Source organism: Malaya genurostris, chromosome 3 (genome assembly GCF_030247185.1).
Source record: "Malaya genurostris strain Urasoe2022 chromosome 3, Malgen_1.1, whole genome shotgun sequence".
In the NCBI taxonomy this organism is placed as follows: Eukaryota; Metazoa; Arthropoda; class Insecta; order Diptera; family Culicidae; genus Malaya; species Malaya genurostris.
Window position 1 is genome coordinate 2,304,088 of NC_080572.1, and position 26,011 is coordinate 2,330,098.

General features: G+C 37.7%; 1 protein-coding gene across 5 annotated transcripts in view; it reads right to left on the reverse strand.

Moving 5' to 3' along the window:
* Positions 1-26,011, reverse strand: part of LOC131439215 (putative polypeptide N-acetylgalactosaminyltransferase 9) — a 103,919-nt gene that overhangs the window by 7,113 nt on the left and 70,795 nt on the right. For 4 of the 5 annotated variants that reach the window (XM_058609971.1, XM_058609970.1, XM_058609972.1 and 1 more), the window contains 7 exons: positions 8,259-8,890; positions 7,819-8,190; positions 7,590-7,754; positions 7,335-7,528; positions 7,058-7,276; positions 6,760-6,993; positions 6,552-6,662 (listed from right to left, as the gene is read on the reverse strand). In XM_058609971.1, the coding sequence (XP_058465954.1) occupies positions 6,552-6,662; positions 6,760-6,993; positions 7,058-7,276; positions 7,335-7,528; positions 7,590-7,754; positions 7,819-8,190; positions 8,259-8,652 (1,689 nt within the window). In that variant the 5' untranslated portion in view covers positions 8,653-8,890. Of the gene's footprint in view, positions 1-6,209; positions 6,315-6,551; positions 6,663-6,759; positions 6,994-7,057; positions 7,277-7,334; positions 7,529-7,589; positions 7,755-7,818; positions 8,191-8,258; positions 8,891-26,011 lie in introns of all 5 variants that reach the window. The other variant, XM_058609974.1, reaches the window with a different exon arrangement.

Below are 26,011 nucleotides of genomic sequence, written 5' to 3' on the forward strand. Positions count from 1 at the left end.
AGAATTAACCACGAGAAAAAATTTTAGTTCCATGAATGATGTACCGATCAACTCGCTTCATAATTATGCTTAAGAAGCCCCATCGCGGGCGATTGTCTTTCGCTCCCTTACAAATGCCTTGATGGACGTCCAAAACCAGCTGTTGAGGCAGAAAACACTTCATTTCCCGCAGATTTGTTTGCATTGGATCCCGCATAATTCAAAGCTATTCTTCACACAGTAACAAAAAATAATGCTCATTACTCTGGTTTTACGTATTAAATTCAAACATATTCTATACTCTGTGAATTGGGTTTCCACCTACGAGATCGTATCGATTATTATGTCGATGAGAGAGGGGCTAAATATCTTATGAAGCAACAATTATTTCGATCCATGGATTAACTTTGTAAACGCGCTTTCATGTGACCGACAGACGTCAGTTAGATGTATGACGCTGAATCAATTCAATTAGGTGTCAATCGTATTGACGTCAAAAGCTGCAGGTTTTTTACTGTAATTTTTTTAACTTCTCTGATTTTTTGGGTATATTTCATTTCTGTTCTTCGTAATGACGATCTGGTTAGGATTTTAAAAGTTCATATTGGGCAGATTATTGAGTTTTCTATCACGTGGAAAATAAAATTATGTTTACGTCTCGAAAAAGAAATGTCTGTTTGGGGCTAAACTGGACAACTTGAAATTCTTAACGGATGCCTGAAATGTACCTTAGAAATATTGATATCTAAATTTTCTATTGTATTGCTTAACAAATATTAAAAATAAATTTACTACAAATTTAAACAAAATTATATGTAGTGAAACAATCAAATAGTATTTAAAAATGACTATAATCGTTGCGAGGATAACGTCGGAAGAAGAGCACCTTGAAAATCCGGATCTCTCTCTCATCTCCATCTGTCATACTTTTCTGGCTGGAGTTAGGCTCTTGTCAGCACTCGAAAACTACTAAAAGTACTAAAGTATCACGACCATCATGAAGCAGGCGTATCTGAAACATCCTAAAGCTACGATCAGACTAGCCAGTTTATCTGTCACAGTTTATCTGCACAGACAAGTAATTTTTCGGCAGTTTATATTTGGTCTGGCAATGTGATCACACTATTCACAGTTAAATGACTGCAACAGTCAAGTTTGACTGCCGACAGTCAATACTTTGACAGTTGTTGTGTTTGACTGTGACAGACTTTTTGAGCATGTCTGTATTGTGATTACATTGATCAAACAAATAAAACTGGTTACAGACTTAAATATAGGAAGTGGGCTGTTTATTGCAGTTTTTCTGCACAAAGTGATCACACTGGAAGAAAGTTTGTGGGGCAGAGAACTTTTCACGGAATATTGCATTATGATAAAATATCGATCTGGTCTCACAAACGGAAGTTCGTTGCGTTGCTACTTGGTGTGTTGTGTTTGGAAGCAATTAAGGAAGGTATATAAATGTGTTCCGGTTTTTTACCTTTTTTATAAATATCAAAAATAGGTATAGAAATCGCTCAAACTTTAGAACAATTTTCCGAGGCCCGGAGACACATGGTGGATTGGTTATTATTTCAGAAAATTTCAAATACTGAACTTTTCCACAGTTTAAAAAAAATATGAAACCAAAACTTTTCGATGCATCTAAAAAATATTTATTAACCAAGTATGAAGTGAGCGTGTTTTTGTTAAAATGAAACGTTTATTTTGAATGAGAAAAAAAAATAGTCGAAATAGTGACCATCTTTCTGGCAATTTGTGGATACCTCTAGAATCAGACATTCCATTTTCGACTTCTTCGTAGGAATTAGAATGGTGCAAAGTCAATGCGTGAAAACAAATGGTAGTCATTTCATTTAAATTCATATTTGTTTTCCTTCCTTTTTTTATCTCTGAATGATTTACATTTCAAGTGATTCTATAATAAAATATTTCATCTTTGTTACAGTACTTTGCTTGTTCTGTTTCTTATTTCCTATCTGTATCTTGGTTTTCACTGATTTAGTGTCATTTGATACAAATAGTATTCGAAAATAAATGAATAAGACGGTGAGGGAGAAGCTCCCAGTAAAGTGCTTTGATTGTATCCTTCCTGAACTTTGAATCTGATTTTGATTTGACTATGCAGTATTTTTCTTCAAACGCAAACATAATTCTAATGCTTTCCCCAAATCTTCTCTTTCTAATACAAAATTCGACAATTTTTAAATGACGAAAATATACGATGTTGTTTGTTCTATGACTATGATTTATATTTGATATGTTTAGCAGATGTCATAACAACAAAAAAAATTGAGATTCTTTCACATCATATGTTCATTATCTGCTATTACTAAAAAACCCGAGATCGAAAGCGTGAAAAAATATGTTTCGCAATTGTTGAGTATTTTTCACGCTACAAATACATTTTCAATAAATTGTAAATGAAGTGGTAGATTAAAAAATGAAATGCAATGAAAATCCATAGAATCGTCCTACCTCCGTAAATATGACAATTAAAGAGTTGAAATTTTGGGAAGGTTGTCTCCAGTCCAAGCTCTTTCAAATATGGTATAACGGTATGAATTCGCTTTGGGGCAGAGTTCAGATTTTGACAGATCCACCATTTTATTACCAAACGCTTTGTAATCAATTCAATTATCGAACTAATGAACGAATGATAAGCTATTGGAAATTCGGTAAATATTTACAAATTCTAGAAAAAAATTCAAATAAGCACATTTTCTGTTACCGTTCAGCATTTTAATACTTTTTTCATTAATTCATTATTTAATTTTTCATAATTATTTCATCCAAGTACAATACAAAAGGTTACAGTACTATGCTTCTGGAGATCCATTGCACTTTATCGTGAAGGAGGAGCTCGAAAAATTCAGTAGTAATTTTGATTAAGAATTCTACGATAAGCTTCATTATTTCGACCGGAAATGACGACATTGACAACGCGGTTCGGTGAGAAGTTAGTACACGTGGTTAAGAGATAGAATTGGGGTCTAATACTCGTTAATCGATTTCGATCGATTTTAAGTACTTTTTTTTTGTAAAATAAACAATATTTGTGTATAGAACTAAAGAGCCGCAGCATCATATCCAAAGAGCCTTTTGCTATCCTGATTCCCGAATTCCTGTTCCTGGAATAGTGGTTATATACTCAAAAATGAAATTCACTCACTTTTCGTAGAGATCACTTGGCCGATATTCACAAATTTAGGTTCAAATAAAAGGCCAAAACTCCTGAGCTTCTGAGCTTTGCGCGGTTGCAAGTGTCTAAAATTTCATTTTTGCCATTTCTACAATTATAAGTATTTAAAATTTAAACCGTCGTTTAAAGTACGATAGCCGAATCATATGAAAATTTTATTAAATTGACTAAAATCAATACAGTTTGTTAATCATGTTAACAGATGGTCATTCGAACCGACCTCATTTACACCGGTTGCAGAAGTACCTGCAATAGCAAAACTGTTTCATTTTGTTGGTTGTTGTTGTGCTAATTGATTTGTTTTTTGTTTTCTTTCAAGAAGCAATAAAAATTAATTCGAAGAATATATTAGAATGTGAGAATATGAGTAATACGAGAAAGCCATCAATACACCACTAGGTGGATTAAAACAGGTTTTTTATTACTATCTGGTTTCTACACATTAGAAAAAAAAAATTGATCACGAAACCAACTCTCTTGGGGAAAACCACGTGTACTCACTTCTCACACTGGTGCTGGAACGTTTTACTTTGTGTTTGGATGAAATAAACAAGTTTTTGGTTGTCATAGAATCTGTGGCAGACAACTTCTGCACAACAGTTTCAGAAACAGTCAAATTTGTCTGTACAGTTCTCAACTGTTTGTCTGTCGACTATGATCACACTGTGATTACATTGTCACAGATAATCTGCACACTTTGACTGCATACAGATGGACAGTCAAGCCGATTTTGACTGCTTGCAGACAACTGCGAACCGATTACACTATGATAGAGTCAAACTGTACAAGTTTGTGCAGATAAACTGGCTAATGTGATCGTACCTTATGGAAGTAAACTCGGAGGTTAATATGATAAAAAAATGAATTTCCACGCAAAAAAAATGTTGGTCCTAACGTTGTATAAAACCGTATGAGTAGAGTTAAGAGGAAGGTTCGTGCCTTTGTTTATGTTTAGTGTTTGTTTACTGTTTGATACGAAAACTGATGTATTTTTTCCCAAATCACGAATTCGGAATTGTAAATTAGGGTTGAAGCTAAACAACAGTATATATAAATTGGACGACAACCTAGTTGTAATGAATATTTTTTTTCAATTGTCAAAAATTGTACGGTTTGGCCCCGGTCTCCCCGGGCAATGAATATTACATTGCGTATTATCACATGTTGGTACTGAATTTTGTAATCGGGAAATATGTTGCCTTCGATGAACGTATTTGATTTGGGGTTCTGTTTGTTGGAGCCAGAGAACGTAGAATGCTTCTTTCTTGTGATCGTCTTTTGTCTCGTGAGGGCAGTGCATGTTGTGATGATGCAGTTCAAGAAACGGCCTTTGATCTACGCATATCCGTTCGCCGAATGGCTGCCATCCAATCACGAGCTGACGCTTCTTACTTTTTCACTTAGTGTTTTGTGTCAATATCTATCCCATAACCAATCATTTCACTGCAATGTCTTCAAACAGGGTATAGTTTTGAGGAATTCTCAACTGAGATGTCTTTTTTTGATCATTTTTCGACTGATTTAAATACTATTATGATTTTCGCATGGTGTTTTACTTGATTTCGGCCTTCGGTTCACGTAGAATCCTTGTATCTGTAAGTAATAAAAACAAATATATTAACTTGGTAGTCTGAGAAGTAATCGAAAATATAATGAACTTACATCCTGATGACAAGGCCCAATCGTTTCGAATTCGAGTTCGAACGAAAATGTTTTTCGAAGGAAATGTTTTGATTTTACTTCCATATTCCAGCTTTCAATACCTCTATACTCCCGATCTACTAAACGATCTGAATCTTGTTTGTTCGCTTCATCGCCGATTTTAGTTTCCTTAATTTTAAGGAGTTCATTTATTATACTCTCATCGTCTTCGTTTTAGCTATCTTCACTACAATTCTGTCGTGTTGCTGATCACTTTCTCATCGTTGAATGTTGTGATTTTTGCCGACTTCGCTTCAGTTCCGGAAGCGCAGACATTACTGATTGAGCTGTAGTCGTAGTTACGTTGAAATGTATTTGCAATTCATAATTCATGAGTAGGTCTCTGATGGTTATCGGATTCGGTAGTCGAATGGCCTTCGGCCGTCTTCGAACTGTTGAAAATTACCAAATAATATCGAAACACGTATCCTGTAACAGATTTCCTCTCATCAGGATCATTGCATAGTCTGCATCCACAAATCCTATTCGTGAAAACAATCGTTACGAATATGTTTCAGTCTCATCAAAACCAGGAAGAAAAAGACCTTGTCCAGCACAACACATTCTTCTGCTAAAAAAAATTCATTCATGCCTCTTTTTGATGGTAAGAATCTTTTCATACTGCAACATAAGATCTGTTTTTCAATTTTCCGGTAGCCACAAGATTGCTTCAATACGCATTCTCAGATTAGGACCACAACACCGGAAGTATTTCGGAGCAACAGTTCGACAAGTTCGATATTAAAAAATTCATTCTTATGAATGATGGATACAATCTAAGACATTCACGCAAATAATCATAAGAGTACTATTTAACTATCAATAGCATCGAAGCGATACGTAAGAAATCGTAGCCAATTTTTCCACCAAATACAGTTTTACGGTTTAGAAAATCTTGAAACGTTCCACAATATGAATTCTCTTTACGCTTGAGTTTCGAGCACACACCAGAAACCTTTAGGGAATATATGGTACTAAACTCTGTCCTGATGAGTATTTTTTTTTTCGTGTGAGTTTAAATGGATTAGTGAGGCTTTTAGCTAGAATTCCCAAAACCAGCTTATCATTCCTACCTTTCGGTCAGTGTGTCAGTAATGCAGCCAGCACGAAATATTGAACAGCATATGAGAAAATATGAGTAAAACTTTCTAGGTAACCGTCGATCTGTTTCGATAGCTGGGATTACCGGATAACACAAATAAAAGCTAAATGATCGTAGTAAGCGTCCCGTCACCGGGAGGGGGAAACCAAAAACCCGCGTAATATCAAGGAAATCTATATTTTGTTTTTTTGAAGGGTATTTACGTCTACGATTGAGGTTAAATACCTGATTACCACCCGCCTGGTGGCAAGGCCACACACCGAGCGGTGTATGCATGTCCTCGGGTTTGGCAGCTGAATCAATACACAAACCTGACCATCGGTTCGCTACCTGTAGTCAGCCCCCGGGGGCGAAAAAGTAATCGAAAAGAAAGAAAAGAAACGCGAAGAATAATAAGAATAGATGAAATAAGGCTCTACAACAGCTTCGAAAAAACAAGCTTTGTTTTCAATCGCAACATAATGAGACAAAAATAGACCGCAACAATCGGGAAGATGACGGCTGACAGATTCCTGCAACTGCTCTGCTAACTGCCTAGATTTAGGAGATGAAAGCGTGATTATTTACTTGATTTCCGCCTTGGTTATGACAAGGATAAAGTCCGGCTGGTTTCCGTAGATTTTTCTTGCCTCCGGGAGCATCCAAACATGTGCGGTTTCCGTATCCCATGTTCCTTACCTTAATTGTTCATTTTATACATGGGATTCAAAATTGTTATTTCAGACCAATATATGAAAGAAAGAAAAAAAAACCATAATAAATAATTAAAGTTTACCTCTCCGGAAGCGACCGCTTCTCCGGGTATAAACAACTCCGGGAAAATGTTATCCAGATACCACCGGAATGACTTGCAGCCCAAATCCTCGCGAAGTTGCTTCCGTGAAGTCACATCGCCGTAGTCGCCCTTGTCGTTACCAATCCTTTGGTAATAATATTTGGCGTATTCGTCCAACCAAACCTCCGCCAGTCGAACCGAGTTCCGTTTGATCACATTCACACCCGTTCGCCACTTGAATAAAATAACCGGACGTTTAAACATCAATATTCTGCCGGTTAACTATCAGAGTACTAACCTTGTAAGGTGACCGCTTCCGAAAAATGTGACCGACATGGGAACAAGGAACGATTTCCAGTGTTCCGCCACACATCCACGTCTTAAAAGAAAGCTCCAGATTTTCACCACCCCAGATATCGAATCCAGAGTCGTACGTTCCAAGCCGCTCGAAAAACTCTTTATCGATTGCAAATAAGCCACCTGCCATCGTCGGAGACCATACGGGTTCAGCGGTGCTCTAATGAAAATTCCAAGGCTAACTTCCACCATTCAAACCTTTTCAAACTTTCACTTACCCTGTGTCTCTTCTTCTCCCTCTCCGGTACTGCATGCCAATTGAACTGTAGATTCCAATCGAATCCTCCAACATTGACTCCGCCGGAGTCCCGATAATGATACTCCATCGTATTATCGTCAATCACGTCAATTACCGGACAAACAACGGTAGTTGAATTCTTCGCAATACGGTCAAGCAGTGGCTCCAACCATCCTACAAACGAATCTGGGTTAGACAATTTTTTTGCATAAGCAACAAACCTCAGCGAGTTTACCAGTTGTACACTCGCAATGGGAATCCAAGTAGGTCAGTACGGGAGCAGTAGCATAACGAGCACCTAGCAACCGAGCGCGAATCAACCCTTCTCGTTTTGGTGCTCGGACGATCTTCACTCGTGGATATGCAGCAAAATAATCCTCGAGCTGCTTCTGCGTGTGCGCTGAAAAACAAAATAGGAGTACAATGAGAACACTAAAATCTATCAATTCAGGGCTACTACTCACGCATATCCGAAAAGTCATCCACTAGAATGACCTCTTTTACCAAAGGTTCAGGCGAGCGATCGAGCACCGAATGCACCGTTCGCAACAGCACTGACCAGGCTTCGTTGTGGAAGCAAATGATGACCGAGGTGGCAGGAAGATCGGTTTGGTAGCGTCCCGGTTCCTTACACCACTGATCCCGCGGATCAGGAAGACTACGGCGAATGGAGATCAAGTCGGCAGCGTACTGGTTGAAGGCATTCTTCGTCCAACCATCGTCGACAGCTTTTTTCATCTCCGGAGACATGTCCTTCGGTAAAATCATCGGTTTACCCATCGCACCAGGCGAATCCAAACTGTCCTCGTTCGGTGGAGCTATCACTCCTTCGGGATCTGTAATGATTGTATCACTCAAAAGTACCGCCGTTCAAAAACACAAAAAAAACAACCCCTTAACTTACCGGCGTTCTCGTTCCTCTTTCTGCTTTTCGGTGGAATTTTCTTCTGCGATATCTTCTCAGCAGATTTGACGGCCACATTTTCATCACGATCAATGTTGTTATCAACGTAGTCTCCTCCTACGTCTCCGTCCTGACCCAGTTCGTCCTTGTTGGCATCTTCTCGAGCGTTGATGATAAACTGATTCAACTTATCCCGTATGCCCTGAAGCGGTAGCCTCCTCGGAGCCTCAAATGCGCTTCCGCCCGGACCGGCCGCACTGCCACTACCCACCGAACGACCTGAACTTCCACTTCCATCATCGGAGTATATGACGAAAACAAACATAAACCATACTACCGCCAGCAGAGCGATGATCTTTAGGAAGCTCGATCTTCGTCTACCTATCAGTCCCATTGTGCTTAGTGTAATTTTTGTTTATCTGTTTATTTTTTTCTCAAATAACTGGTTTTTGGCAAGCAAATAATCTCGATCGGTCCGATCGATTCACTGTTTGATTGAGATCTTTCAAAGATCGTGTGAAATCACATCGCGAAGATTACGGGCGGCTTTGCTCACACGTTCCTGATATGAGTCAACTTTGTTGCATCGTTTTGTTCGCAGCGCTCTAACGAAATTGCTGATATGCGCGATTCTGCAAAAGAACAAATGAAAGGGAATTGCATTATTAGTTACGCGATCGTGTGGAAATACCATGCTAATATTAATCATTTGATGGTATGATAAATGAACCCGCTCACGAATGGCCAAGTGCAAAGTAGGCTTCTCGTTTTTATTTTTTTTTTGATTTCATAATTACTCTGGCAACCCGCATCGCATCAAGTCACGACAGTGATGAGTGCAATTAATTTCCATAGAAGCGGCAGAGAGAAAAGTAGAAACATCAAATCTATCAGGGTAGAGTTATTTCAACATTGCCTACGGACCAGCTAAGAGGTTTTTTCACACATCAACACATTCACTTTCTGGGAAGGGTTGCAAAATGCGGAAAACATGATGCGAAAAAAAACCGGGTTCGTCACTTACATCTGCAGACAGCTTTTTTTCTGGCAGATTTCGACATTCTCATGCGAAAGTAGTTCATAAAAAAAGTTTACGTTATTTGGAATTTGGTTCGTAAAAATAGTTTACGTTATTTGGGATTTGGTTCATTTTTACTTCGTAAAAAAGTTTTGTGTAATGAATGTGGAGACCGCCATCATGTGGCTATTTTCGATATGAAGAGTAAAGATGGCGACTTCCGGTTTCTTGATACTTCTTGAAAACCCTTACAGTGTGGGTATTTTCGAAAAGGATTTGAAGCAGTGCCATAAAAACGATGTATGTGATCGTTCTGAATCCAACATGGATATGAATATTTGAAATCTAATTCTTTCTGAAAATACCCATATTGTAAGGGGTTTCAAGGAATATCAAGAAACCGGAAGTAGCCATCTTGAATTGCAGAACCATTTTAAACATCGTTTTCCGACATCTACTTATTAATCCCGTTCCAAAAATACCCATATTGTAGTAGTTTCCATGGAATATGAATGAACCGGAAATCGCTTTCGATGTATGCCAAAACCTCTTTTTACGAAGTAGGTACGTGAAAAAAGTTTACGTTATTTGGGATTTGGTTCGTAAAACGAGGTAACGTATAAAAAATGTTCGTAAACGAAGGTTTGGGTATACCGTACTTTAAAATGAAAAACAAAACATCACAAGGTAATCGTAGTTGAACAATTAGGCAGTGCAAGCAATGAAAGACTTCTGTATTGGTACTACTCAGGTTTTATATTTTAAGGTCCTATGCCTTGAAATCAAGATTTCTTCTTAGAAAGCTGATCATCGTTCAATGCTTAAAAAAAATTATCGTTGGATATCAAAATCAAAATGGAACCATAATTCAACTAAACGTTAAACTTAAAACCCAGCATCCGTAAACAATTCAATTAGGAACTACAAACGCGCAGCTTCATAATGCTGAAATAAATTACCGGGCGCCGTGAGATAATTATGACCTTGTCTCTGACATAACTGCGCGCACAGTAAAACGTGGAAAAGTCACTGCATTCCACCATCAGCCAACAAAGACGTGAAAGTGTTCCGCTTTCAGTGCTGCTGCTTAGTAGTGCCAGATTTGACACCGACCCGGGGTGACCCAGAGCCCTTCCAACCACTTTTCGCATTAGGCGCCGTTGCAATGAAATCCATTTAATTTTATTCACCTGCCCGACATCTCTCCGAATGCATCTTCCTATCTGTGGATCCCAGCAGCCTATGAGTGTTGTAACAGTTGCCTGGCATCTTCATAGTTTTACCACCTACACTCAGCCTACTACGTACGATCATCAAAACAATAATAATGCCGTAATGTAGACCGCCGGTTACTGTGTGGGAAAAGTTTGTCGCGTGCACGTGGTGTTAGCAATATGAAACCCGACAAGAAAAGTGTTGAAAGGGAAAAGTGTTGTGCCAGACGGTTTTGAAACTGTCGATGAAATGGAAAGGGATTCCTTAGCTGTTGCATTAGTAGCGTCATGTTCAATGAAATGATGATGATGATGATGACGGTGATAATTGTGAATACTTTTCTGACGGTTTTGTTCAACTGCCGTGTCTGATGGAAGCTTTTCACAGTCACTGAGCAGTTTGATTGGTGCATGTTTTTCTGCCAAGTGGGAACTACAATTTTCCAATAACATTGATTGACGTAAGAGACTAAGTCAACAGTTACTGTCAAACACCCATAACTAAAATGACCGTTGTGGTGCATAGACTTTAGCTACTGAGCATGATCAGTTTATTTTTTAATCAGTCAAAAGTTCAACATCTTCACGAGCAATCATTTCAAATTGCTGACTGTTCGTAACACTGACATTGAACTGACCAACGGCAATCAACTGCCAGTTGCTCCACGCAGTTCGGCATGTTATCGATAGCTGATTGAGAGAATAATGATACAAAAGGAATAAAAAGCCGACACACTGCGGTCGAATTCAGTCAAAATAAGCAATAATATAATGGCTATCGATAGACAGCAAGAAAGTAATTATTTTTTTTTTGCGCTCCGAAAACAAGGAAGCATAAACCGTTCACTAATTACTATCATGGAAATAAAAGAGCGGTAAACTGATTTTTTGGGAAATCTTCAAACCCACAGTTTTGTTTGTACTATTCAAATCAGCTACTGATTCTGATTGTTTTGGTAACGCATACCACAATACACATTATTTTTAAATAAATATTTATTGAAATATGAGTTAAATTTAAATTATTAAGATTTAAATTGGGTGTTCAGCCACAAGTGGTGACTTTTCAGCACTATTGTATGCATGATTTGGTTACTACCATTAAAACATCATTTGCTTCCGCAATTCTGTGATTTTTGTGTAGGGAAAATTGTAAACCTACTTGTATTGTGTAATGGAAAAAAGGAACTTATACACTAACTTACTAAATAATACACAGAGCGAATTAATTCAATTGAAGATTGCATCGGTTTTTGTCGGAATTTGTTTATAATATTATGTGACACTAGCTGACCTGTCGAACTTCGTCTCATTCAAAAGTTATTTGTTCGAATTTATGTTTTCGGACAGAAGAATTGTCAAACGACTAAGTGGTTACGTTTCTCTCTATTATTTTTCTGATTACTTAACCTGAAATCAACGGAATTTGACACACACACAATATCACCAAAAATTAATTGAAAGTTTGAAATATTTCTGTTAGGCAAAAACTGAGCAAATGCACAGATTGTCATCTCATCCTTTGAGCCAATGCACTGAACAGAGATCCCTCTCTCAAGGATGGCTTTTATCGTATCAAAGAACGCTCACCGGCAACTCTTCACACGATTGAATCAGTGCCATCAAAGAGAGACGGATATCATCGCAACAACAAAAACCCGGCATGGCTCATTCAACATGGAATCGACAGCAGTGTGAGAGCGAATTTCTCTCGATGACATTTCTGAGAATCAAAGGTTAGCACGCTGCTGTGGGGATCCTCTCTGAAGCAACAAACGGTCGCTTATTCTCGTTTCGCGATCCGATTCTATACAGGCAGTTGATAATTACGATAGAATTATTTTACTATTGCCGCTTATTCTAACTATGTGCATATAACCTTTGTATAAGTTGTGTCTATGAAAAGGTCTAAATGATGAAAAATATCATCATTTTTGAGAATTTTTTTCAAAGTTATCGTGCAACAAAACTCAACTTATTGGCATGATGAAAAGCATCATTCGAACAACATTTTGTAATTTTTTCGGGGGAAAAATTGAGAAATAAGTCGGTGAAGAGGTATTTTTGAGAACGCTTCTTAAAAATCATGATTTGCGGTGTCCACTGTATCTCAGCGCAGACTAATCAGAAATGAACAAACAAACGCAGCATAGTTAGAGTAGAAGTTTTTCTAGAACCCAACATTTCTGTTTGATTTTTTTTTAATTTTTTGAATTTTTGGTGGTTGTTCAAAGTGAAAACTACGATTTTTCACGAAAAAATTCGCCATTTTGTAGCTGTAAAACCTCCCCAAAGTAACAAACAAGGAAAAGGAAAACGTTTGGGTCTGGATTTTTATATGTAGAAAGTGTGTGCAAAATTTGAAAAAAAATGGTTCGGTAGTTTTTGAAAGACGATGGACACGGACTTTCAAAACCTGCTTTCGAGAAAAACGCGTTCAAAGTTTTTTGTCTATAAAATCAATGGAAACAATTTATTACTCAAGTCAAGTTTTTAAGTCGATCGAAGCAGAAATCTTGGACCTGTGTGCCGAGCTCTTATCTCTTCGCAGTATGAGATAAGCAAAGATAAAGGCCCATAACTTGCCGAATTTTTCTCCGATAGGCTTGAAAATTTCACAGAAGATTCTTGAAATGTTTTATTATGATAAAATACAAAGAAAATAATAAATGATTTTTCAAAAGTATTAGACCCTACCCCCTATGTTTACTTTCTTTTTGTAAATCCTTAACTATGTTTCTCATAGCAGGATCACGAGAACGTTGATATTGTCGTCGACGAACATTCTTCAACAGAAAGAGCAGATGAAGATTGTCATCGATGATAGGAGATTATAATTTAGATTGAGCTTTGGGAACTGAATGATTTCTAGCTTTGATAATGTAATGGTTCAAATTATCTATTGCTGTGTCGATTTCTGCAGAATTTTCTGAAATAATTTCATGATCCACATGATTTTCAATGTGATATCCGTATTCAAACCAATTAGCTTATGATAGTTGAATATATAACTAATTGTATTAATAATAGCTTCGTTGGAAAATCTGAATGTTACATGAAGATGATCTGAGTCAAAGTCAGCATGTGTAATAGGTTCACTACAAATCTGACTTTGATCTGTTAGAACCAGATCAATTGTAGACGGGGTTTTCACGGAAGAGAAACAAGTCGGATTACTGGGATGAAGAACTGTGAAGTAACCAGCTGAGAGTTGATTATGAAGTATTTTACCATTACTGTTATTTTGCCTACAACTCCACTGGACATGCTTTGCATTAAAGTTCCCTATTACGAAAAAAATCGGTCGATATCTTGTGAGTTTTTGTAAATCGCCTATAAAGAAATTCAATTGTTCACTGGTGCATTGGTGCATTGACAAATATGCTCCAGCGATGAAATAAATTCCATGAATGGTTTCAATTCCGATTCCCAAGCTTTCAATAACTTTAGTATTGAAAGAAAATAAAAATCGATATTTAATTTGCCGTTGGACAAAAATTGCTACTCTACCACCCATTCCAGTAAACCTGTCAAATCGATGAATTGATGCTTTTCAATTTGACATTTGGTTTAAGAAATGTTTCTGTCACAATGGCAATATGAATTTTGTGAACTTCGCGAACATTATAAAATTCATGTGCATTCGATTTTAAATATCGAGCATTCAAATTTCAAATATACAAATAATTATTTAACACCATTGTTAAATTTTAAATTTATTATAATATTATTTGCAAATAGCCTTCCAACTTGAAATGCTTCAAACAGTGATGCAGTCGAATTCATTTGGATGATCATTTGAAAAAGTAGATCTTGTAGGTAAATCGATTTATTTTCCGTTGTATCGCCCAAATCGACTTCGTTTTAAAGAAGCGAATGGCATTGAAGGAATATTGGTAGGTAGATGTCTACCTGTTACGATAGCGTAACTTTCATTAGAAAAAGATGACGTGGCCGATCTATGTGTTGATAGATTGTATTCGTTAGAAGACGAATTGGAAGGCGAACCTGGTTTTTTGTTTTACATTCGAAGAAATAAGTGCCTTAGGCGTGGCATTTGTATCGTTTTTTTTATTTTCAGGTATGTTCTGTAAATTTAAGGTAGGTGATTTGACTTGTTGACTAAGTGAACGGACGTTTCATTTTTTTTCCTAACAGGACATTTCAAATAATTGGATTTATGATTTCCATCACAATTAGAACATGAAAAATTATCAGTAGTTTCATTCATTGGACAGACGGCTTTGAAATGCGATTTACCACAATTCAATCACCGTATGTCCATATGACAGTTTTTGGTACCATGACCGACACCTTGGCAAGGACTCTAATTTTTCAGGTTCTGTAAGATCGTAAGAAGATGTTGTTAGAAAAATTTGGAATAACGGATTGGGATTTCTTCCGTCGTCTCATCGGTTGGACGCAGGCATTTTTGAAGAATATTAATTAACTAGGTTAAATTAGCCTTCGAATAGGCTCCTAGTTTGGTTAAGTCTTGATGAAGACTGATTTTGTGGTAGTCTTATTGAAAACTGATTGGTTCGAAGAATAATTCTTTGGATGGTTAGCCTTAAAAAAGGTTGATTAATTTCCTAGTCTAGAAAAGGACTGATTATATTAGAATATCACTCTTTGTATAGCCTTGAGAAAGGCTGACTAATTGTTAGTCTTCAAAAAGACTGTTAGTGATTCAGGTAGCCTTGAAAAAGACTGAAGCCTTGAATCAATGAAACTCTAGGTTGCGTGTGGTGCGAACGACTGTTCAACGCCGACTGACCACAAAACACATAAATTGTGTTATCAAATGAGAACTTGTAGTAACCCGTATTTATATCAACAGACTATTTATTTTTCTTAGACTATTTAATTAAAAAACTGTATGAAAGAGCTCAAACTTTTCAAATTTCAAACAACGCAAATCATTTCCTTTCCATTTCATACCGATTCGATGACGTCTGGACAAAAACTGAAAAAAAGTAAAACATTCCAACATGACAACTATGTTCCACCCCATAAAGCACCGCCTGCCGCGATCAAGTGTTGAAGCAAGGCATTTCAACACTTCACTAATAAGTCTATAATTTCCACCCGCTCCTCAGTTCAGTTACTGTCTGTCGGCACATCGCAAATCGCCGCCTGAGTGACTATCATCGCCGGGAAAAACGATCGGCATTTTTCAGGTTTGCTTCAAACCGCGACTTCATAGAAGCGAAACGATTTCCCTTTCATTTGCGACTGGTCCAACGACCGACAACAGACAGCCGTACAACGTCATATTTTTCCCTGTAAATTACAAGCCATTTCCACATTCAATGCACTGACCCCCGTCGAAAAACTGACCGAAACCGAATTTTACTCCGGAAGCCTGCACGAATTATCTGATTTTACAAAAGTGCACGTGTTACGTTCGGCTTCAGTTCAAAAGTTGATGCTAGTTAGCTTTATTTTTTGTATTGTTTCAAGTGTGAATAACTATTCGCTGTGTGAATAATAATGCAGAGTTTTACTTTTGAGCTTTTTTGTTCCGAGACAGAATCGTACATGCTCTACCTATTCAACGTATGAGGTCTCGCTAACCGCTGACCGCCTAACTGAACCGGCGTAAGCAACTAGAGCGCATCGCTGTCCTTCAGAGCATTCAGCTTCAGTTACACCAACAAACAACCGGTCACCTAGGATTGTGCCCTTCGTTACTCAGTTTTAGAATAATGGTCCATCTAACCATTTGTTGATTTCAACGCATCGCATCGAATAAATGACGGGTGTAGTCAGCGCACGCTTTGATTGTGATACAAGTGAAAACTGTATTTAAAATGACGAAAAGTGAAATTATAATGTCACAGCCTACTAAATCTAATTATTTAAACTATTTAATATAGGCCTCAAAAAAATTCATCAGGTATGACGACGTAATTCATTAGTTAATTCAGAATAGCATCAATTTACGAGTTCAACGACTAGCAACAATTTTAGTATGTGTGAGTGGAAATTCACTTGATAAGTTAAACGTGTGTTTTTGTCCCAGTATATTTTCTCTCAATCAGGACCGGAAACCAGCAACCACAGGTTACTGATGAAATTAGCAGAATTAGGCTTCATTTCGTTGGGAAGAATGATCATAAATCTTGAAAAGATCTACTACTTCTCGGATGGAGCTCCACAGCAGTCCAAAAATATAAAAAAATCGCAAATTTATATTATCATCACTCCGATTTCCAAATTGAAGCCGAGTCGCACTTTTTTGCGACTGCTCATGGAAAAGGACCTTGTGGTGGAGTGGCTGGGAGTGTAAAGCGTCTTGCAACGAGAGCAAGTCTTCAAAGGGGGAATGAACAGCCAATTTTAACCGCAATGAAACTGTATGAATCGGCACGGAGTTCCATTAAAAACATCGATTTCTTCTTCTAAAGGCGAATTCTTGAAGATCGGATCTCAAAAGCAGTAACAATTATGGGAACACAGCGTTATTCACACTGTCATTCCTTAAGTTGATCGGAAAAACTATGTAAATGTTAAAACTATTTCGAGCTCACAAGTTGTTGAACAGTTTAAAATTTTTTTCGTTCAAATATATTATGAATGTTGTTAATAATAATATTTTTAATGCATGAGATTATATCATTCATTTTACCCCGGTTTAATGCATAAGAAATAATAAGAAGGTTTTTCCACACCTTTGTTGATTTTGACAATCACCTCGCTAATCTTATGGATCAGCCGAACACATTTTAACTGATGTTCTGGGTTTGAAACGCGTCGCTTCTCGGCTGGTGCCAAAAAAAGCTGAATTTCATTCGAAATCAGCGTCGTGTTGGTGTGGCCAAAGAGATGATTTCCAACGCAGATAGTGACCCCACATTCATCGAATGCATCTTAACTGGTGATGTGGTGTGGATCTATGAATATGACGTCGAAACCGCACAACAATCGACCGAATCGCGCTTCGAAGGCGAGCCGTTGTTCTAAATTTTCATCCATTATAAAAATCGCCACACGAAAATTGTTCAACTTCTTTGTATAGACGCCAAACAAAAACTAATCGTAAACGATATGCGTCAAAATTTGACAGAATGTGTATAAAAGTGTTGACAACATTGAGAGAATAAAAGTTTACGGATTGGACAAGCGCGGGAATTTTAAATTGGAAATTCCGGTTCTTTTTTATCATAAGGTATTACTAGCTGTCCCGGAGAACTTCGTCGCTCCCAAAATTCTTTTCTGGATTCCTTGCAATTATGAATTGACTCAAATTCAAACCCCACTCAGACTGAAAAAAGTTATTTGCATTTCACTCCAAATTTGATTCATTGATTAAACTTAGTACTTTGTTTAAGTTAATTTGATAAAGCTCAAGCACTCTGTTATTTCTGTTTACTCACATATAACCAAGAGAATTGAATAACCGATGGATCATCAAATCATCGAACCGTATGTGGAATCAGTTAAATGTTAGTGTTGTTTTCAGTTATGTGTCGAATTTTTTCTACGTTCTCTTAAACCAATTATATCGACTAACGTTGTTTTGAAGTCAATGTTTTATGTGGGGTCATTTTTGTAGAATATGTTCTCATTCTAGTGCTTTAGAGAAAAAAACAAGCTGATTTTGTCAGTTGGCTCAACGGTAAGAATTTGATATCTTTGTGGTCTCGAACGACGTTTTAAGCGCATTGCAATAATAAAAACGTACAAAATCCTAACAATGTAATTCACAGTTCCTGTTTCGGTTTGGTCTCAAGGTGTTGACAAAATACTCCGAATGTGAAGTTACATCGATTTCTCTTATAAAAGTAAATGATGAAGGCACCATTACACCACTAGGTTAATTAAAACAGTTTTTATTTATGCGAACCAGACACATTTTCAAAATACCCCTGTCTCCTACTATGACGAAATTTTACTGTTCTAGTCACATCCACGAAGAACAATCATTCTACCGGATGCAATGCCGATACACCTTTCTATAAGTTATTCAATCAATCAAAGTTGGGTGAAACAGTGTGGACCGTTCCATCGTTTTTTTTATCAGCAATGCTGTACAACAAAACCATTATTGTTAAACACTAATGGGGGGGGGGAAACCTTGGTTTGTTGATAAACTTAAGGAATTGTTGATAAGATAATGAAGATTTTTTTCGATTATTGCTTCAATATCGACTATTGTAAATGCGTTTCGAGTCGAAAATAGAGGACCATTTCTTTCATACCAGACACAAACATTGAATTGAAGAATGAGATACGCCAAACGACCAAGATGAATTGCTCTTACCAAAAATAAGTAGGCTGTGGGTCATGTCCTAGCCGTCAACAACGTCATCGTCAGCTATCATCGAGGCATATCGGGCTCAATCAATGGACGCAAACAGCCAGATTGTAATAATATGACGAAATGAAAATTGATGACACACTGATTATTATTGACTGCGGATACGTTTGCATAAATAATGCTCTAAGGCGGCCGTGCCACTTTGGCTTCCTTCCGACAGCATAAATGATTGCACCGATCCAAGTAACCAACGCAACAGCAAATACAACGTAGTACTGCGGTAATTGAATGTCGTTTTGGTATTAACAAGAATAATGACCTGAGGTTGCTCCGCAAAAGTCGCCATCCAACCGTAGTTTGTTGTTAAATTCCGAAGCATGATTATGACTTATGGTGCACCAGGGAATGAGGACAGGATGGCAGTAATTTGTAGCATTATGCTCCCCACAAGTTCCGAAGTATTCATTATTGAGTCATTCGTAACATTTTAACAGGCAGAACGCAAGCAAAGAAAAACAAAACAAGGAAAAATCTCATCGGAAAAATCAAACAAATCACACAAACACAAAACAGACTGCAATTTCATCAAGTAAATTTCTATAATATCAAATGTTATGCTGCGGGTTGACATTTGACCTTCCACGTCTGTTGATTTTTCTATTGATTGAGCAGACATAAATACGCATGACCTTCCATTTCCCCTGAACTACATGGCCTGAGAAACAATACCAGCTTGTCGCATTTGATTTATATGATGATCATGGACATAACATAAGTTTGGGTATTGCGATTGCATAAGCAGTTCCATTTCAGAAAAGGCTGCGCTTACCGACGACATCCTACTAGAAAAAAAAATCACTTTCCAAAATGCCAACGAAACCGAGCGGAATGTGAACCATCTTGAAACCATTCACTTTTTCCCCAGCAGCCTCCAAAACACCTCATATATTTTAGAGTATAAGGTTGATGATGCATCCAAATGGTCATGCTAATGGGCAAAAAACACAATCGGTCAGAGTTTCGCACTAAACCATCTTTGCGACATTTTGGTTTATCTCACATAACGCAGAAAAAAAATGCCAAAAATATACCGCATCGTTATGACCAGTGGATGTTCCGAACCGCAGCAGTGAAAGTAACAGCATGAGGATGTGGAGGACACATCTTCCAAGTAAGATAATTAATCAGTTTCCGTATTTTTCAGTTGTCTGTACTTCCCAAAACGACCAATCGATGGCCGATGACAACTTTCTAATCCTGTGTCCAATGGTGACCGTTTTATATCATTTTGACGGACCCTAACACTTTTGGAAATTCGATTCAACTATCTAGTTTTAAACTATGCTACCGAATATCAGCCGAACCGAGGTTGCCCGGTAACCGAAAGCATTTAGGGAAGTGAACCAATGGAGCGTGGCGAGCTTCTTCATCCAAGTATAGGCAGTTGGCGCCTCATCGAGGAAGTCAGCGAACAAACGAAACTTTCCGATGAAGATTTTATCACCCATTATGAGCCAAGCAAAGGAGGATAGAGATCTCGCGTGCAAAATTGTGTGTTTAGGTGCTAGTTATACCAAACACCCATCATCGTTACCGTAGAAAACATGAAGGCATAAAATAGATTGGGGCAAGAAAAATTCAAAGAGATGAGATAACTTTTTCAGCAGTGATGCGAACAATCGCTCATTGGTTGCAGAAGCTGGGTAGGAATGTGTTTCACCTGGGAGTCACCTAACACGACGCCGAAAGCTCATGGGAAACCTAAATACGATTCGACTGACGAACGAATGCATCAGCACATCGCGCCGAGTTGGGTTTTGGATTGCTTGGGTGATGTGAAAATTGTTAATATAGAATGTGCAGAAGCAAGGGATTAGAGTGGGTATTGACTAATTAGTCGATTGCGCAATGAAATTAACACTTTGTTTACTGCCTCATGTGCATACAATTTATCTATACGGAGATTTGAGTGAGTAACCTGAATGCGTGTGAGTTGTTTTGGAAGCTTGTGCATTAATTATTGAATATTGCCGCTTGCTGTCAGAGCTGTTTGTCGAGATTTCTGACGCTCGAATTTTCACTGTATTCCTTTATATTCTTCCTTAAACTTATTTCAATATCATTAAAATTGAAAAAGTTTATACTGGAATACACACGATCGTATTTTGGGCGGCCTATCAAAACTCGATTCTCAGCTCAACCCTAGAGCTACAATTATGCTGAAGGTTAACATTTATATAACGTTTGAATAAATGTTACACTATTTTTTCTAAAATAATTATAAAGAGAGAATACAAAGCTGCCGATTGACTTCGAATTATAATTCGAACAGTTTAATAAACCAGACCAATAATCGCTATAAGTACAATCATTTCACATACAAATTCCAGCAAAATATCAACTCTTGATGGGAGATTGAGGCCCCACACCGGTTGATAGGCTCGTTTGGCGGTCATTTACCATAAAACCTAGAGATAATCACTTTGTCCAACTCAACCTAATACAAATCGCGAAATAACCCTTTTTCATCACGAACACGGTCGAACAGTCTTCTTGCCTTTGTACCGCATACCAACCCATCTTGCACGGTTTAATTTGATTCATTGTTAAGTCCATTTACCTTGCAACGATTTCTTTACGAAATAGTAAATGCTAAATATTAGGATCAGACAGCTGTTGCCATTGGATTGCGGTTCTATCAGCCTCCATCAGCATCTTGGCACGTTCCGATGTTTCTCAACTTGTTCGTTAGTATCTTTTTTCTCAAGGCTGACTCGATCACAATTCCACCGAACGTTGCAAGGGCAAAACAGCAGACGATCAAACGTGAATCTCTCGGAAGCAATTCCGTGCACAGTTATATGGCCCTCTTTTTTCAACGAGTGATCTTTACTTCTTACTGAAGAAAATAATTATCACAGTTCGTGTACCTTCTCCTGGTGGTGGACAAACATGATTGATCCTTATCGAAGCCCGGTCGATGGATTAACTACGAAACCCAACAGATTCTAACTGTACATACGGGACAGGTTTTACTGGTCGGTACCTCATATCGAAGATTCAAGCGGCAAAGAAAAATGATTCACATTCTCTTCCTGCTGCTCAGCCAGTACCTTGGTAGCAATCCAAGAGGCCTGATGTGTTTGTTCGATCTTGTCTCGGGTTACTTCGGTGAGTAAGAGAAACTTTAATTCGTTTGCCGTTCGTTCTTGGCCAACTGCGCTCCTTCGGGTGCGTATGGCAAGTCATCCGCTCTGAAGCGGTTAGCGGTTTTTCGGTTGGCTTGAAACATTTTTTTCTCCACGATCAATGATCTGTGTTCGGGCTCGAAAGTAGGTCTGCTGCGGTCAGTGCACAATGGAATACGTGGTAATGGGTAATATAAGTGGGTGTGCTTCAGAGTGAGGGTTTCCGCATATCCCAATCTTTTCCTCGTACACGCTTCGCGTATTAACATTTTCAAATCGGTGAGAATTGATGAGATCGATTTTCACCGTCTAGTTTCAGAAATTATTGTTTTGCCTTTCTCTGTAGAAAGATATGAGATTTGCTGGAAAGCCGACTCTCGAACGGAACCTAGGAGACCCATGGTGTGATATACCATTCTACTCAGTTCGACGAGATCGAAAAATGTCTGTATGTATATGCGTATGTGTGTGCACTTTTCGAAGATATTTTTACTGCTCAATTTTCTCAGAGATGCCTCAACTGATTTCAACAACCTTAGGCTCGTTTGAAAGCTACTATTGAATTATGGATCAAGTTCGTAGATCAAATGGCAGGTACTTCCGATTCCGAAATATAATGGTATAAGTGACATAAGAGATATCAAAACCGACTTCAACAAACCTAGGCTCGTTTAAAAGCTTCTATTAAATTCTGGATGAGGTTCGAAAACCAAATGGTTGTCACTTCTGGTTCTGAAGATATAATAGTATAAGTGACGTAACCGACATTGTTCATCGGCGGAATTTTCTCGCAGATGACGAATTTCGATAATCTTATTTGAAAGCTAACAATGTCAATCAAATTTGGGAGGGTTATTGCGAATATTTCCGGTTCGAGAGATGTAACGTTTGAAACCTACTACTAGGTTATTTGATATGCAATGTTTATTGTGACAAGAGAAAGGCATTATCACCCCACTAGGTGAATTAAGAAGGGATTTCGGATCACGTACATCCTTCATTATCCCCCAATATCTTTTTTAACAAACTTATAAAACAGTCAATCCTTGGGAACATTGAAACTTTGTCCAAATGCCATTACTTCATTGTCACGGACAGTCTAAGCTTATTAGAGGCTATTAGATCAATGAAGCGAGGGAAGTATCCCTCATATTTCCTGGGGAAAATACGGGAACACTTGAGAGCTTTATGTGGACGGACTTTAATATCATTATTCTGGGTCCCTTCACATTGTTTCATTCCAAACAATGAAAAGGCAGACTCCTTGACTAAGTAGGGCGCATTAGAAGGTGATACTTCAATGAATTGTCAGTATATCTCGTCAGAAAATCTTGAAAGTTGACAAGCTTCATGGAGCAATGACGAACTGGGACGATGGCTACATTGGCTATCCCTAGAGTATTGATGAAACCTTGGTTCAAGGGGATGAACGTAAGTCGCGATTTCATTCGTGTGATGTCTCGGCTCGTGTCAAACCGTTCAACGCACATCTCCGGCATATTTGGCTCGCGCCCCAAGCAGCAATCTGCAACTAGTTCTGATACGAATTAGTCAAAAGTATGTTTTTATGTTATACTGGTTAAAACAAGGTGACAGCAATGTTTCTTTATAACATAAACATTGAACTAGCTATCATTTGTAAGTTATCGATGAACAGGTGGAGATCAGCAGAGTGAAAATATAAGCTCTAATCTTAATTAGAAACTGTTTCTTCGATTCGACAGCCTCCTTGTATCGATTATATGATTTTGAGTGCTGTTTTGTTAATTACGCTCCCAGCATTCAATATAACATTATCAACGAAACGCTGAGCCACAAGACTTTCAAAACGTTTTTGTTTAAGCATGAGGATTTGCTTAATAGAAGATTTAAGATTTAAATAATCCTTGGAACGACGTTTAAAACCCTCATCCACAATTTGTCCAAATATTCATCTTTAGAACCGGTACTATTGGTAGCTCAATGTATTCCAATTTTATTTCGTCTGTTACTTTGCTACTAATGTTATTAGTATGTACTGACTCTTCAAAATAAAAACTCAATATTTTTGACTATTTCAAATTAATTCGAGGTAACAGTAGGATTAAAACAAGAAACATAGCTGTCCAGCGGTTATGATAAAAGTGATAAGTCCTGCATTTCACGAAGGAATACAGCATTAACATTCTTGCTATTTTGTCTAAAAATCAACACATTTTATTCAGACTTCATGCTCTCTTCAATAATTCTCTTAAGTGCAGCTGTTACCCCAAATTCGATTATTGTTAGTGTTTTCTAGGTAGCCAGAAATACCATCAGTCATTTGAAAGCCAAATAATTAAGAATTAATTTTAAAGCCTTATAATTAAAATTGAAATTGTTATTGTTCGAACTATTCAGTCTTTTGTAACACTACCACTTAATAAGTCTTGTTAAGGCTTTCTGCAAAATCAGTAGTTCTTAAGACTCTTAGGATTCAAACTAGAAGTGTATTCTAGAGATGGGCAGAACCGTTCACTACAAAGAATCGCTCAAAACTTAATAGTTCTGCCGAAAGAATTAGTTCTATTGAATTGTGCTTTCGTTCTTCTTTTTTATATATCATTTATTTTATCCCTTTTTCAACCTGTTTGGTTTCGTTCTTCTGAAACTTTGTATATTTCTTCGCAAATAATATGAGAGCTACAGATTACAGATTCATTAGATTAATATTTCTACCAACAATTCTTTTTATACGTTATCAAAGGTCACGAATGTGTGTACTTTCTACCAGATTCGTCAAACCAGGAAACATTCCGAATAACGCAACTAATTTGTGTATATCCTCTAAGAATTCAATTTTTTTCATTTCTATATAGAGAACTATCATTCTTAAATAAAGAACTAAAGTTCACTCTTGGAGGAGAAATAATTCGTTGAAGTGTTCGTGAACGGATTACCCATCTCTAGTGTGCTCCAATACTATATTAGCCTAGTATAGTTTAAAAAAAGTATACCTAAGGTTAAAAATGAACAAGAAGCAATTCTACTCCCGATTCCATTTAACAACATATACGATATTCTTTCACATGTGAATTTTGGCGAAACAGAACAAAATCCTTCTAAAATTCCTAAAATAGTCTCCCGTCGATGAATAGCATGCGGGCCACCCGCCGGATCTTCGAGGCCCGAGGGTGTTTCCTTCAGACTCACATAGACAAGCATGCTGCCACTACAATTACATATCAATGTCTTCTGGAAAACACGCAAGACCCAACCGTCTATCCAGTTCAAATAATTATAAGAAAATGCCCTTGGCATCATAAAGCTAACCGCTTTGTGCCTTAATAAATATATCATTGAAAAAAACCTCTTTCCGTCAATATTGCAATATTCAGTAGTCAATATATTGAACCAATAACGAATTGGCAAACATGCAGATTTAACACGACTAGTCAATTTGATTACAGGCTTTTCCCTTTTAGCGTGCAGTTCAGAGGCATCGTCGATGACCCCAGAGTAATTACCATGACAACGAACCTACAAGCCTACTTCGACGCATTAAAACGTGCACGGCTGCGTGCAGTTCTAAGCGCGTGAGGTTTCTGCTGTCTCGGATATTATGTTTTCTGAGAAATGGAATCATTGGCTTCTTCGACATGGGAGGGTCATTAAAAAAATTAGCTATTTGACTTGACCCAGTCTCTGCATGACCGACACACGCTCGAATAGCTATGTTGCACGGAATGCTTAACAAGCTGAAGTATTTTGTATTGTTCTAGTCAGTAACCGAGACCTTTAAATTGATGGAATTGCTTGAATGAATCCAAAGAATTTACATCATATTTAGTTTACCAGAAGGTAAAAAACTACAGGAATTGTAAATTTATTAGATAAAGAAAGTAAACATGAAACTATACCCCTTGCGGGATGGAGTCACGATCCCTGATCGGTAATTTCACTTCTCAATCTAAGCCAGTATTTAAATTAAAGGTTACCTCAATATAATAGCTCGATAACGCCTAATCTCTCAATCTCCAAGCAAAAACTACACACAGAGAAATTTGCAACGTCAGCACCGACGGAGTGACGGGTTTCGGCGGCTTTGATTG